Source organism: Curcuma longa, chromosome 12 (genome assembly GCF_044706935.1).
Source record: "Curcuma longa cultivar G26 ecotype Majalengka, Jawa Barat chromosome 12, ITB_CL_G26_1.1, whole genome shotgun sequence".
NCBI classification, from domain to species: domain Eukaryota; kingdom Viridiplantae; phylum Streptophyta; class Magnoliopsida; order Zingiberales; family Zingiberaceae; genus Curcuma; species Curcuma longa.
The window spans coordinates 9,676,613-9,692,323 of record NC_133872.1 but is presented as its reverse complement, the minus strand read 5'-3'; the positions used below and the strand labels follow the sequence as shown (position 1 = coordinate 9,692,323).

The 15,711-nt window shown below is 35.8% G+C and overlaps 1 protein-coding gene across 2 annotated transcripts; it reads right to left on the bottom strand.

Moving 5' to 3' along the window:
- Positions 1-3,735: 3,735 nt before the first annotated feature.
- On the bottom strand, positions 3,736-6,266 carry LOC141843291 (putative E3 ubiquitin-protein ligase RF298; the record flags this gene model as incomplete). Of its 2 annotated transcripts, none has more annotated exon segments than XM_074731353.1 (3): positions 3,736-5,741; positions 5,836-5,871; positions 6,178-6,266. In XM_074731353.1, a coding segment is annotated over 1 exon segment (1,986 nt), but the record flags the coding sequence as incomplete, so codon positions are not given.
- Between the last annotated feature and the right edge of the window lie 9,445 nt (positions 6,267-15,711).

The window sequence follows — 15,711 nt, the reverse complement described above, 5'->3', positions numbered from 1 at the left end:
GTCATTTATGATGTGTAAAAAATCCACCTCCCTACTAGACATTGCTGACAAAGTCTCCCACACACGCATTAGCCAACCTGTGTGGAGTAATACACATTAGAGGGTCCCATATGCATCCAACAAAACCCCTCCGACGCTTAAGTTAGCTCCAACATAAATGCTCATTTGAAAGCTCAAGAGAAGACAAAGAATCAGAGTTCCAAGGAAAAGATCCTTTTACCTTTGTATAGTTTAGCTTTTATGCATCCGCCTCTAAGTTATGTCAATAATGCGATCCTGGAGTATGAACATCTGTTGAAGGGGTGTGTCCGCAGATGGGATGGTATGGGGCAAGTCATCCCCTACCATGGCCTACTCTTGCAACAACCTTCCCTATTTATGGTTTGTCTACCTTGACCATGCTCCTGCCACAATCTTCTCTACTTATGGTTTGCCTGCCTTGACCACTATATGCGGTGATAAATCTTTGTCAAGGAACTGACCCCATCATGGGTCAACTGCCAGGTGCATACTAGGCCAGATGCTCTATTTGACCTCATGAGCGAGATAGAGCTTGGTCAAGAGACCAAGGAACCATGCTCTACATGCTTGAGAGTATATGAAGGAGTAGAGTACGAGATTGTCCGAGGGGGGATGCTTGAGCTAGAACTGTGATATTCAGGCTGCCAAGTGGTTAGCCATGTGTGCTTACACTTGCCTATGTGGTCGAGGTTATTACCCCCGAGTATTGGTGTTGTGTGTGTGTATGTGCATAATCTTACGTTGTTGTTCTACCAAGTTATGTTATTCCCTTTGTATTCTTATACCTTTGATAATGTTGTTGGTGTTTGATGATTTAAATGCATAAAAGATCTTATGATGTATATTCATGCATTTATACAGCAATAATATATTATACCTTATATCAAATTAAAGTTTAATGTCTTATATTTAGCATGTAGCATTGATGTTTATATATTTTTTGCTTTTGGGTGAACAAAATGATGAAGGTGTTCATTACTAGTAGAATTGATACATATCATCAATATATGAGAAAGTAATTAGACTCATTGTTGTAGGTCAGGACATGGTGATTATTATCTAAAATAACACCAAATAATCTATTTGCAGATGAGACCTCTAGTGGATGATGATTGCGAATGAAACCATTAATGGATATAGATTTTATCATAGATGAGTCCTTGGATCCATTAGGATGATTTTCATTGATCTAACATTCTATATCAGTCTTCCACCTAAACCATGCGTTAATCAACCGATGAGTGTAATATATTAAACGTAGCCAACTGAGTCTACTTTCAGTATTCATGTGTTTCAGTGCACACCGACTACCACTCTCTCCTATAGAAATAAATAGTGCAGGGGCCACTACTTAAGTTGATCCAAATATACTTACAAATTCGTGAACTACAATTAATAGATCTTATGCAAAAAGTGGTGTGATCTTATGAAATCTATAGCCTGTATTTGTAGAACTTTTATAATGTCATTGTATTGCTTGTTTTTGCAATATGCGTATGTTTAGTAGTTTATAGTTGTAAATATGATGGGTGATACATGCAAATTTTGCCTAGACTTATTTCACTATGTACATTGATGTTTATGATGCATTATTACAAATATTGTTGATGTTGAGCATTATTTTCATGTTGCCCTTTATGTTTGCTTTGCATATTTGTGCTTTCCTATGTTGCCTCTAGTTTCAAATTGTCTTTTGAGATAGTTGCAATTGTTAATCATGGTTGATTGTTGCTCCTAAATCAAGGTATAGATTCCTTGCTTGACATAACTTACATCAAAGTGCTCTAACATATGAATTCAAAATTTGTGAAAAAAAATAGCCTTAAACCCCCATACACAAGGTTTAAGACTCAATGCTAATTAGAAATTCATCAAGTGAAAAGTGAAATACAATAAAATAATAAATAGACTAAGTTTAATTAGACCTGTGTTTGGTAAATAATGTAATGTATACATCAAGTGTGCAGAACTTCGAACAATGCACATAGAAGTTTATGTCATTTGGTGACTAGCTATGATTGAGTAGGTCTATTAGATAACTAGACACGATCAAGTTGGTTGGTTTAGTTTTGAAAACTCGAAGGCCTAACAAGGAAGTGGACTCCGAAGGCCAATGGAGAAGGATAACATGTACAACAAGCTCATCAAACTTGGTACATCTAAGATACTAGAAGCCTAACACAAAGTATAATCTAAAGCGGCCTGATGCAAGGTGGACGCATATACAAGGGGAGAAGGGTTGCACATGGAACAAGCTCATAGATCTTGATGCATTTGAGGAATTGAAGGCTTAACACAAGGTGGACTGAAGGGTAATCAGGAACATCAACAAGGTTGAAGACATAGAAGCATAAAATTTTGAGAGAGTACAACTGATGAGTACTCTCGGGCTTTTACTTCCAGACAGCGTCATCAAAGATGATATGTTTAACTAGGTAGGGATAGACTACCTAGTGGCTTGTGTTAAGCATTTAACTGAGAGACAATAGGTCACATGATATAATCTACAACTCAACTCAATCTTAAGACTTTTAAATTGGGAATCAATTGGACTATTCCAATTGGACCAATTTATCCAATTGGGGAGTCAAGTGAAGAAGAGGTTTCTATGAATAAAATTTTATTCGAGCAACAATCGGCTCGATATTGATTTGAATCGACTAGAGACTTGAGTAGTGATTTAGACTAGACAGAATTTTAAGCTAATTGCCAATATAGTTGTTGGTTACTCAATAGTCACTTGTGCTCGTGCAGTTAATTGAAGCTTATTCCAATCAATTATAGCTTACTCAAGTTGATTAGAGTTTATTCCAATCGACTGAAAGCAGACAAAATATGTTGGTTAGAGCAACATCTATATAAGCCTTGAAAGTTTTTTAGCTTACAAAGTGCACGAAAATATTATATTCTTCAATGACCAGGTGCTCAAATGTTAAAGCTCTCCTAGGGCTTTCAATGCAGGTTGAAGGCTTTAATAAACAAGTCCAAATCCTTGTTAATCATCTTCGCTTGAACTTTGCATTTCATTTCTATTTGAGAGGAGAGTACCATTGTAATCCTAAAGGTTTAGATTGTAAAAGGCTTGCTCCATCGCCTCTTGTTAAAAAGTTGAATTTAGTGAATTTACAAGACTAACTCATCAGACAAACTCAATAGGTCGTGGAGTAAGAGTGACGTAAAATAGTCATGTTAGCATTGTGTTTCATATTCTTATTATTTCTACAGCATTTAAATACTCCATCGCCTCTTGTTAAAAAGTTAAATTTAGTGAATTTATAAGACTAACTCATCGAACAAACTCAATAGGTCGTGGAGTAAGAGTGAAGGGTCTAAACTATGTAAAATAGTCATGTTAACATTGTGTTTCATATTCTTATTATTTCCACAGCATTTAAATACTTGATATGGCAACTGAACTCACACACAAGCACCCCACACAAAATTAACATTTATTTATCTTTGTCTTGCAAGAAATAGATTTTTAGGATTTCAGCTATTCACCCCTCCCTCTTTAGTCAGTTGCACGCTGCCATCACTCAAAAAGTATACCAAAATAATAACCTAAACACAGCCTTAACTTTTCGAGCAAGATTTGTTTGCATTGTAAATCTCTAGTAGAAACTAGATACTATTGGAATTTGTTTCAGTGCAATCTATGCACTTGGCCACATGAAATGTTTCATGAGATACTATGGAATTGTGAAAAGAAGTTACCTCTGATTGGTTGCGGAGCTCCTCAACCTGTTCCAGTTGCTGTTGCAGCTGAAACAGCTGATGTTTTTCGGTCGCAAGCTCCTCCTGAAACAATACTTTTTGTTTCTCCCATGACTGAAAAATTTTCAGTGCTTTCATTTCCCTTCTTGAAGATTCTTGACAATTGGTTGCTGATTGTGCAGCATGCAACTTTGCCTCCTCCATTTCCAATCTTAGTTGAGAGTTTTCATATTTGAGTCTGTGGGCAGCAGCATTAGCCCTTTCAACCTGGGTACTGGCTTTGGATATTGCAAGTTCCATCTCAGCAAGCTTCTTCTTGGTATTGTCTTCTAGAGCATACCTCTCTCCTTTAAGCCTAGCCACTTCTTCTCTTTCCTGTCGCAGGGATTGAAGTTCAGCTTTATCCTTGCTCAACCTTCGAGCAGCCTGCATCACCTTCTGCTGGGCCCAATCAGTCCAGTCTTGCAACTGCGCCTGGAGTTCCTGCATTAGCGGAACCAATATAAGCAACATTTCATCCTTTTTATCCTCTGGAACCAAGTCTCTGCATGTCATACTTGAACCGATTAAACTATGATCACTGCAATTTGTGGCCTCAGCATTAGACTCTGGTGCAATACTAAGGCAAGTGTTATTCGCAGATGGAAGTGACAAGGTAAGTCCAGTTGGTTGACAGTTGTGTCTTTCAGTGTATGTTAGATTAGAAGGGTTTCCTTGAGAATATGAAAGATTATGTTTATCATCTGTCAATGATTTTTCTGTTTCTGGTATTTTTGCTATTTTCAGTGAGGAGCTCTTTAAATTTATTCTTGAAGAATCCGAAATTGTTTTTAATTTCCTATCAAAGATTAAGCTCCCTAAGCCACTTTGCTTGCATGCTCTAGAAACTGCTTTAGATCCCAATGCTCGAAAGCTTTTCTCAGAGTGAATTGACTTCTGTCGTAGAACATATTCTCTTTTCAAACTACTTGGATGAGCCTTTCTATTGCTAATTGACAATGATTCTTCAACATGAGTGGATAGTGAAATTAAGCTTTCCTTTAAGGGTTTAGGTTTTGAAATTGTGCCATCCTCATTTGAGTCAGAGAACTTTCCTGTTGGAACAGTAGATATCGCAGCCACCTTTGGAATTTCTAATTTCTGGATGCTCTTTGAAGGAGGTATTATATCATGCAACTTCTGAGATATTTGGACATTTAGTTCAGAGGCTGTGGAAGTAGCATTATTGTTAGAGATTGAACCTGCTTCCAACTGAGCTATGGTAGAAGCACCAGAGTACTCATTACTTGTGATAGCATTTGATGAATTGCTGTCCATGGCACAAGCATGAGAAATATTTGCATCAGACATCAGCAAGCGCCACATTGCATCACCTGTACTGAAAAATGGTCGTACTTCCCTCAGCACACTAACCATATCAGCTAACACACTCTTCTCCAAATGTCTTAGGTCTTCTGCAATATTCTCTCTAGGGGAGGAATCCAATTCTTGGCTACTCTTTAAAAGTGCCAATGCATTATCCACAACATTAGAAACAGTATCTTTGTACCCATAGCAAAGCCCTGACCTCAATACAGCATTAGTTGCAACTTCCTCTGTGTGCCCATGGAAAGTAATCATCTTGATTGCAGCCCTAAAGACTGTATCCAAGTTATTCAACAAGATCTCCTCAAGCTGGGATTCTGTGAGGCAGCTCCAATCAACATCTTGGAAGTCATCCACATCGAGCCCCTCCTTGGGCCCAAACATTTGAGTCCTACACATGTCACAGATGCCAGCATGATGGTCAAGGTCGGAAAGCTCTGCAGGTTTCTCTACAGGGAACACATCATAATTGCATAAATTATTTTGCAATGCATCCCCAATTACGCTCGGGTCAGCCATAGGTGGTTCTGCCTGGAATTTTCTCTTGTTCCTGCTCCCTGTCTCTTGTATAGCAATAGATGAGTCCACAGGGCTATTACCACTAGCAACCACAGCAGCCATTCCAATTAACTCAATAAATTCTACAAAAAAAAAATCATATGCAAGTACAAAAACAGTCAAGCAACGAAACTACAAGATGAATAAATGAAACAAAAAAAGTGATGGGTATCATACCTCAGTGATCTTGGCAAAAAGTAGATTATTGTTTTCCTGCATCACAAGGAAAAAAATCGTCACATGGGAAGAAAAGAAAATTCCCCCAATCATGCAAAACTTCATTCATCCACTTAAAACTGTGCCGAAACATCAAATTTCCTAAACAAAACCAAAACAAGGAAAATATAATAGCAAAAACCAGTAAAATCAGTGATATGCATGAAAACCCCACCGATTGAGGGTTCCGATGATCGATTAAAGGGGGGTTACGGCAGAGAAGGCGAAAACGATTACTAGTCGGATAAAGAAGAGGCTCTTGTGCAGGTCTGCAGGGATGGGAGGTGATCGATGGCGGCGCACCTGATTGGAGCCGCAAATCGTGGGGTGTGCAAGAGATCGGGCAGTGGATTCGAGGGTGAGGAACACCTTTACTACTGCCGCTGCTTGCGTGAGACGAATGGAAAGAGAGCGCATTCCTTTTTCTTTTATTATGAGCATGTACATATCTATAAATTAATTATACGGACAAAAAAGATATGACCCTTATTTATTATTATTATTATTATTAAAGGTTAATTTTTCATTCCAAAAATATTTTCTTAATCATACTAAATTCGGTATTATAACAGTAGCTAAGACGGCTTTAGTATTATTAAAACCGCACCAACATACATGTAAAAACTACTGCTTCAATACTATTTAAAAATATTAATATCGGTCAAAATTATTAAAAGATGGTCAAAATTACTCAAACGATAATCAAATATTTCACAGAAACACACACTTTGACTTTCAATTTATTGAATCACACATCATTTTCTTATAATTACAATAAAAAATGAAATTTATAATTCTAACCGTCCTATCAATCCTATGCAAATTAAAAAGTTGTAGTTGATCACTAGTAAAAATGACATTATTATATCTTTATCGAGATTCAATCCTTATCTACCGTAGTAAATCTGTCCCACAATAACAAATTTAATGATGTTTCGAGGGCATCGTTTTCCCATAACACCCTTATGCAAATTGTAAACTCTTTACTGTCTATCTTGGCGAAGCTAAGACAATGCCCTCCTTCATCGTGGTCAACTGTAACTTTTCGATTTACCTCTTTATAGATGGTTGTAGGATTGTTGGAATAGCGAATTCTACTTTTTTACTGAAGAAGAAAAAAAAAGGACAAATGTAGATAGGGGTTGTACTGGACTGTAGCTAGTTCAAAATTTTTTTCTCACGGGGCAAGCAGCTCACCTCCGACACACGAACACCGCTTCCTCCTCCATCGCTGACTAGCCTCCATCTCCTTCCAAATATGCATTCAGAAGAACCTTCATACCCCCAAGTCATCTGCCGCTATTCTAACCTGTTGTCGTCAATTCCTTCCAGATAATACTTCCTCCCCTCGGTTTCCAAGGATTATGCATGGATAGTGGTGGTCAATCCACGAAGATGTCATCTTTTTCTAAGTCAGTTATTGTCGCATGATTTTACTTTGACTTTGTTTGTTTCCGATCAAGTTGTATTACAAAGATGTGCTTTCTTTACACCATATCTAATATTGATCTATTTCCGACATTTTTTTCTATTGCTTATTGATTTTGGGAGTCTCATATTATAATAATAGATATAGTTTCAGTGGTTGATACACTAATATTTGGGTCCTATTGTTTATTGATTTGTTTTCCTTCTTTTGATTTGTTAATTTTTCGAATTTAGGATTTAGGAATGGAGGAGGGGAGAAGGATATGCCATCAACGCGATCCAAGATGCGTGTGACGATGCCTACAACATATGTGTTGAAGAATTCTGCCAAAGCAATCCTTCAACAGTATGTGGTTTCATGGCCATCTTGTTAATTGATAAAAATTTTTATTCTATTCGCTAATTTGGATTTATTTTGTTCCCTAATCTATAGTAAGTTCAAATTCATCCCAATTGTAATTTCTGGATTCGTCCCTCCCTATATTGACGAGCCAACATTTATACACATTCTAAAAAATATTTTCATTTTATATGCAATTGTCACATATGTTGTCGCCCTAAACTCTTATTTTGACAACCAAAAAAAATTTATAGGTACAATTCTGTAGCACAGATGACATCTACATTCTTCTTTGGTCATCTCACCATTTATGCTACATGAAGTGAACTTTTCCGACCTAAACTTTTCACCCTTGAAATCTCCTCAACTATTCCATCTTTTTTACTATACATGTTCTCAATATATAATTTCCCTGGCTCTCTTGTTTCTTTTGTGAACTAAGGGCCTTCAGTGAGTCTTAGTAAAAAAATTTCAAACTTATGTAATTTTATGACAAACTCACCGATGCACTTAGAGTTATCATATTCAATGAACACTGATACCTATGTTCTTATGACTCGCTTGATTATGAAGATGTTAAAGTTCATTAAATCTTGGCATTATTCAACCGTCAATGAATTTTGATTAAATTTACTATTGATCACTTATCAGAATCAATCAAAACTTACACCAATGTATTCCTAGGAGTCTTATGATTCTAACCATATTCTCCAACCTGACTTCCACACCCTAGATAGGTTATTGAGAGTTTATAAAAAATTAACTTTGAGTAATTTTGATATAAATTTACTATTGGACCTAGGCTTATCATGTTCAATCAATAATAACATTAATGTGTTCCTAATACTCTCTTAACTCTAATCATTCTTAAACATTCAAAATCTGGATTATATGTGACCATTAATGAGTTTTATTCAAAATTCATTGATAGACATAAGCATATCACAACCAATCCAAATAGGAGAAATGCATTCGTAGGAGTCTCATAAGTATTATCATGTCCTCCAAATTTGGTTCCATACCCTAAATAGTATATTATGAGTTCTAGAATTAGACAACCTAAAGTAATTATCACTACAACAAATTTGACTTTCCGCAGCGCGCAATTAAGCTATCCGCAGCGCACATTGCATGTTGCATAACTCCAAGCTGTTGAAAGTTATAATTCATCCGCAGTGCGCGGGGCGCGCGCCGCGGAAAGTTGCATCCGCAGCACGCGGGCGCGCGCTGCGGAAAGTTGCACCGCAGCACGCGGACGCGCGCTGCGGATGTGATTTTCCACAGCGCACGCCCCACGTGATGCGGATAATTATATTTTTAAAATATAATATACCTATATACACAAATATAATACAAATACAAATAATATAACCTGCTCAAAGTTATAATATTTATAATCCAATACACAAATACCACATACAAATTATAGCTCAAACAATGTGCATATATATCAGAGATAATCATCTACATTTAGTTAGATAAAACAATCCAAACAAAAATTCATCTTTACTACAAACAGTATATGATCAAATCTATATCAGTCAGACAAAACTATAAACATTGATGCCCAAGCGACTGTGCTTCCTATTGCATCCTCAAGAAAAAATATCTCTTCGTTTGGTCGAATTAGCTCCACCTTTTCCACAAAGACTCTATCAATCCAAACTTTCCAATAAGATCCACCAAGAGGAACGTGATGTACTTTTGCTTTTGGATCCGTGGATGTAATTTGACATTCTGCAACAGCTCCATCAACAGACCAATGATATCTCCAGCACTCACATTATTTAGTTTTGACTATATAACAATAAAAAATAATTAATGATCAAATAAATTTTTATAATAAAGCATGCTATAAATAATAAACATAAGATGATCCTGGTACTAATTTCTCATAGCCCTAAAGTAGTTATCTATTCCATTCAGCAGGATTATGCTCAATTGTTTGCTAGTGCCCTAAAGTACAAATATCGAGAGCATATTCAACATTCACAGTCAACAAAATCAGTGCTACGATCTAACAAGATGCATTGACCTTTCAAGATCTTTGATTTTATGCAGACTAAAGCATAATGAAATTTGCCAACAGAAAAATTTAGCAAGTTAATTGAGTCTGTATATAAAATACAATTTATGAAAAGAAAGTCAGTTATGGTGATCCAAGCAAAAGCTTGGGTTTGGGAACAACTAGGGTCTCAGACTGACCAATTACTAGTGGATGCCCATTATTCCAAAGCTCTGAAATCCACTCTTTGTCAACATTATGACGCCCTTCCAAAACTAGCTTCTTCCCTTCACTGAAAGAAACTCATAAGATCACAATGGAGAGATTTGAAGTTCCAAAGAGGCAAAATGGCCAATCATTCAATTCATAAATATGTGTACCTCTTCAACTCATACCATAAAGGAGATAGATGGGTTAACTTCAAACAAAAAAGTTTAGCCATTTCATAGCCTCTTGAATTCCTGCAATACATATGGGCCATATCAGACTAGACTAAGTTTTGGATGGGACAACAAAATTTATAACCAAAAGTAAATTTGATTATCATTACTCCAAGTTAATGGTGATTGAACAATCTATGATGCAAATCTTTAATGTAACTGAAATTTGAAACTAGAGTTTCAAAGCTAGCAAAATCATTACTATCAGGAACCTGATGAACTATCTGAATATTAATGAAAGAAAAGTGTCATAATTGCTACTTTAGCATAAAAAGATTTGTTTAGCCAGATAAGGTATAAAATATTCATAGCAAAAGAAAAAGAAAGTTGCAAATGTCGTAAGAACTGCTTACCTTCTAGTCCTTGAAGTCAAATCTGAAAACAAAATGATGGTATGAGACTTCACCTGATGCAATAGTAGAAGCTGCAGGAGCATTTCTTGGAGCTGATAAAAGAAATTAAAGACAATCAGAAGCACCACAAAGGATAACAAAGACCAATAAAAATCCTAGACTGCCAAACAGAACCTACAAATAATATGATGCCCATTGCTATTCACAGTCATCTCTGCTCTTCCCTCTTTTACCATAAATGACAAGGCAAAAATATTTTCTACAGTTTGTGCAAATGATTCTCTATTTAGCACCAGGTTCTCCAGCCTTACACTTTTCTTTCTTCTTAAGATGTCAAACATGAGTGCCATATTCTTGTCAGTATCAGTTTTAACCTCAGCCCCAGAATCGGCAAGCTACATATCAACAAAACAGAGAACATAGAATATCAAAGTTAACAACTACTAGCAGCACCATTCTTCAGTTAACATGTTGTATATCATGGAAATAACAATGTTAAAAATCAGGATTTTTGTCTATAGATATGCAATAATATTTCCAAGCATATTCATTCTAGAAGCTTAATACTAAGCAGTAGAGATTCCAGATATCATAAGAGGGTTTCCTCTAGAACATTACGATATAGGTCGGGGGCTGGCGGGTGGGCGACGGCGGGCGGCTGAGCGCTGGAGGAGTGCTCGTCGAGCAGCCGAGCGCTGGAGGAGCGACGGCCGGGGGCTGCCGAGCGCGGTCGGCCGAGCGCGCGGGCGAGCGCAAGCACGAGAGATCGGTGTCGGAGGGGGAATCTCGCGAAGAAGAGGTGCGATCGCGACTTGATCGGGAGCGAAAAAAACCAAAGGATGAGAGCGAACAGTAAAGGCCGAGTCTTTTAGTAAAATAGGATTTTTAATGTTTTTTAAATAGCGTATCTTCCATGTGTGCTGTTAATACTATTTTTTAACTCTTTTTTAATAGCGTATAATTTTTACACGTTGTAAAAAATATTATTCACAGCGCACAGTTATACACACGCTGTTAAACATAAAATATAATATATTATCCGCAGCGCACATATTAGGTGCGCTGTAAAAATCACTATTAACAGCACACTATAATTGTGCACCGTTAATGACGTGTTACGGAAAGTCACATTTGTTGTAGTGTATAGTACAAACTCATTATGGACCTAGGTTTATCATATTTACTTAATAACAATACCAATGTATTCCTTCGACTCCTCTGACTCTGATTATGTTCAAAATTTCATATTTTAGTCCATATATGATGATAAATGAGTTTTGACCAAAGTTCACAAATAGTTTTTGACACATTATGTAGGATCGAACTCGATTTTAGAGGGGGTGAATAACATTATGAATTTTACAAGATTTAAAGAATGAAAAATAACTCTAGAATATTGATAGAGTGATGAGTGAAATAAAGATAAACAATTAAATTAAGTATTCTAAGAGCAATAATATTTTCTAGATTAACTAATAAAACATGCAACAAGTATAAGGATGCATGGCATAAATAAATTGATTTTTATTTCAATTAATTCTTTTCTAGAAAGATTCTAGAGTTGAAAAAATATTAAAAAGAATATAAAAATAAAGCACAATAATACAATAATATACAATAACTAAGAAATGAAAATGTTATGCTTATATTACTATATATGGAGAATGAAGTATGAAGTTATAGCACGTAGTGACTGAAGAGTACTTAATGTGAGCACAAGCATGTTGAGAATGAGATGTTGAAAGCTTTGCCTCGTGGCTCCTTTTATAGGCCTTATTCAGATACTGACGTGTCACCTCTGGTCGACTGGACCATCCTTGATCGCCTGGGAGTCTGCTGATATGACTACAATGTTTATCCAACAATAAATGTTATCCGTGATCCCGATCGACTATGCTCCCCCCAGGTCATTTCGAGCTAGGTCAATTTTTACTTTTGACATATTTTCTTGAATCGCTGGATCTCATCCATATTGGTCGTCTAAAAGCATCTATGGTAGTCTGGACCCTGTGGTTGTTCACCCCTCAGTCCAATTGCCTGTGAGACCTCGACTCCAATAGTCAAAGATTATCTCTAGTCAGTCGCCCGAGCTCCCTCTTGATTGCCTAGAATAATCAAACTTTGTTCCCTGCACTTGATCCACATAATCAATATGATATAGCTTTTAACTTACTCGCATGATGTTCAACTCCCAGTTGACCCATCTAATGTGATTTGTCAAACCATAACTCTTAGCTAACTCCACTTAGACTTATCTGCTAAGCCACAGCTCATAGCTACCTCCACTTTGACTTATCTACCAATCTATAACTCTCAGCTACCTCCACTTGGACTTGTCTATCAAGCCACAACTTCCAACTACCTCTACTTAGATTTGCTTAGCTTAGTTTTCAACTAGGACTTTTTTGCTTGGTTCCCAATCAAGATTTCCAATTGTTTGATTCCCAACTAAAACCTTACACTTGCCTAGTTTCACTAGGATTAGCTAATTGTCTGATTCCCAATTAGGACTTCCATCTGTCAAGTAACCTACTTCACTTGATATAAAATCATCATTTCTTAATAATCTAACTTTACACTTAGTCATATAGCAAAACACTATGTTCAATGTGGTGCTCCCAACTCCAATAATCTCCCTTTTTGATCGTATGAGAACTAAGTTAAAGTTAGTTATAATAATATTTTTATATAACAAGCATGATATTCAATGTAGGATAAAAGATAATACTAGATGCAGTCATACATAAATAACAAATTTTAGAATCTCCCCCTCAATCACAGTTTTCAATTTATATTAAATTCTTAGAAAGAGAATTTAAAATTCAACTTTTAACTTTCTCTAATTTTCTAGAGAAACTAAAAATCAACTTTTAATTTTTTCTAATTTTCTCTTCCGCTTTTTCATACATAAAAAATTTAATATAGAGAGAATGCTTTTCAATCAACAAAATATGCATGTTTAATATACTGAAAAAGCTAAACATAATAATCAAACATGCATAAATCAATATCAAGCCAAGCATATAGCCAACATTTTAAAAATCTACAAAGTCAATCAAAATATAGTAAGACAAAAAGTAGTATGAGTCAAATGCCCAATCGGTCTATTTTGCATAGTCCAAGTGTTCTTCTAAGTGTATTAAACTTAGATTCTATTAATGGTTTCGTATATATATAAGCTATGTTAGATTTAGATTCAATATATTTTAGTTTCATGTCACCATTTGTTATATGTTCTCTAACAAAGTGATGTTTAACTTCTATATATTTGGTTCTAAAGTGATATACAAGATTTTAGTTTGATTATTATAGCTAATATTATTAATTAGGACATGAACCTTTTATAATTAAGTTCATAATCTTTTAGTGTGTTTATCATCCACAATAGCTGAGCTACACATCCACCCATAGCTACATACTCTAATTCAATGGTGGATAGAGTCACACAATGTTATTTTCTACTGCTCAATTGATTAAGAATTGCCCTAAAAAATGACAACTTCCATTAGTATTTTTCCTATCTAACTTACATCTAGCATAGTCCGAGTTAGTAAATCCGACTAGGTTGAAATTGTTTGTTCTTGGATATCATAATCCTACATTTAAGGTTCCTTTTAAGTACCTAAGGATTCTTTAATTGCTATTAAATGTGACTCTTTGGTGCAAGTTTGAAATCTTACACACATACCCACTACGAAAAATATATTAGGTCGGCTAACAGTTAGGTATAAGAGTCCACTTATGACACATCTATAATATTTAGTATTAATAATATTTAGTTTATCATATCTAGGCGCTTAGATCTGCCCTGGTCCAGGTGCCTGGAATTCACTAGGGTGCCTAGACTATTCCGGGTGCCTAGAATATGATCCGGGTGCCCGGAACGAATTCAACTAGGTTTGACTTGAGTTGACTCCGGGTTAGTTTGGTTGCTTCTGTTTGCTTCTCTTATACTTCCTCAATCTTACTTCCAACTCCTAGTTCCTACAAGATTAACATATAACAAATAAGTAACCTAAGTCTAACTGTAGTCTGTTTGACCTACTAGGCTTACCTAAACCTTACCCTATAGGTCTAACCTACTAGGCTTACTTGAGAGTTACTCTCTCAAGATTTCCTTTGCTAAACATCTGATCGCCCTTGATATGCTTGGCCTTACCCTTACCTAACCTCTAGTTAGGACTAGTCACTCGGTAGACTTCACACCTGCCAAACATTCGGTCACCCTTGATCTGCTTGGACTTTTCCTTGCCTAATCTCTAGTTAGGACTAGTTACTCAGAACTTCTTGCCAAATCTCCCTGACCAAGATTTCTACCTAGCCTCCAACTAGAACTTCTCGTTGCCCAATCTCCCTGACTAAGATTTTTACCTAGCCTCTAATTAAGACTTCTTGCTAGTCATCTGATCAACTTTGACCTGACTACATTTCACTCATATCCAAACATTAGGTCATGTTTAGATCAACCTTTTGTCAAACTGATCAGACCTAAGTATATTATCAAACATCAAAACCCTAGAGGCAAACTACAACAACAATCACTCCCTTTTAATATTTGATAATTTCTTAAGTTAAATTATAGGTCGGGGTTTTAACAATGGGAGATTACTAGATTTTTAACTTAAGTTTCCCTTCTCCCCCTTGTCAATCATCAAAAAGTATTGTCCCAACATTTTAATGATTTCTTATGGTCAAAACATAGTCTAGTCATTTCTTAAGAGACCATAGTAGATTTCAAAATTTTATAAAATAATTTTTAACAAAGATTTCAAAAAGTTTTTAAAAGGATTTTCAAAATAAAATTTTAAAAATATCTTTTAGATATTTTTGAAAAATTATTTATTATTTTTCAATCAGAATCTCCTCCTTAATATGTTACGTCCTTAGGGCTCTTTATTAACTACAAAATAAACTCCTTATGTGTCTTAAGGTTGGACCCAAATAAAAAAAATTTTGTTTTTAAATATTTTGAATCTGATATTTGAAATGCATTTTCAAAGAACTTTTAAAAAGTTTTTAAAGATTTATAAAAATTAATCTTTGAAATAGATTTGCTCTTTTAATTCGGATCTCCCCCTTAATCTGATACTTTCTTAGAGTTCCTTGTCAACCATTGTTAGTGCAGGAAGCACTAGCAGGTCAAACCTGTGTTTTGATTATGGAACTAGGATCAAGTTAAGTATGTGGTTTGGCTAACTGAGTTGAAATGAGTTTGCAGAGAAACAGGTTAAGTCCTAGTTTGGCTAGGCAAGAAGACTTGGCAGAGTCAAC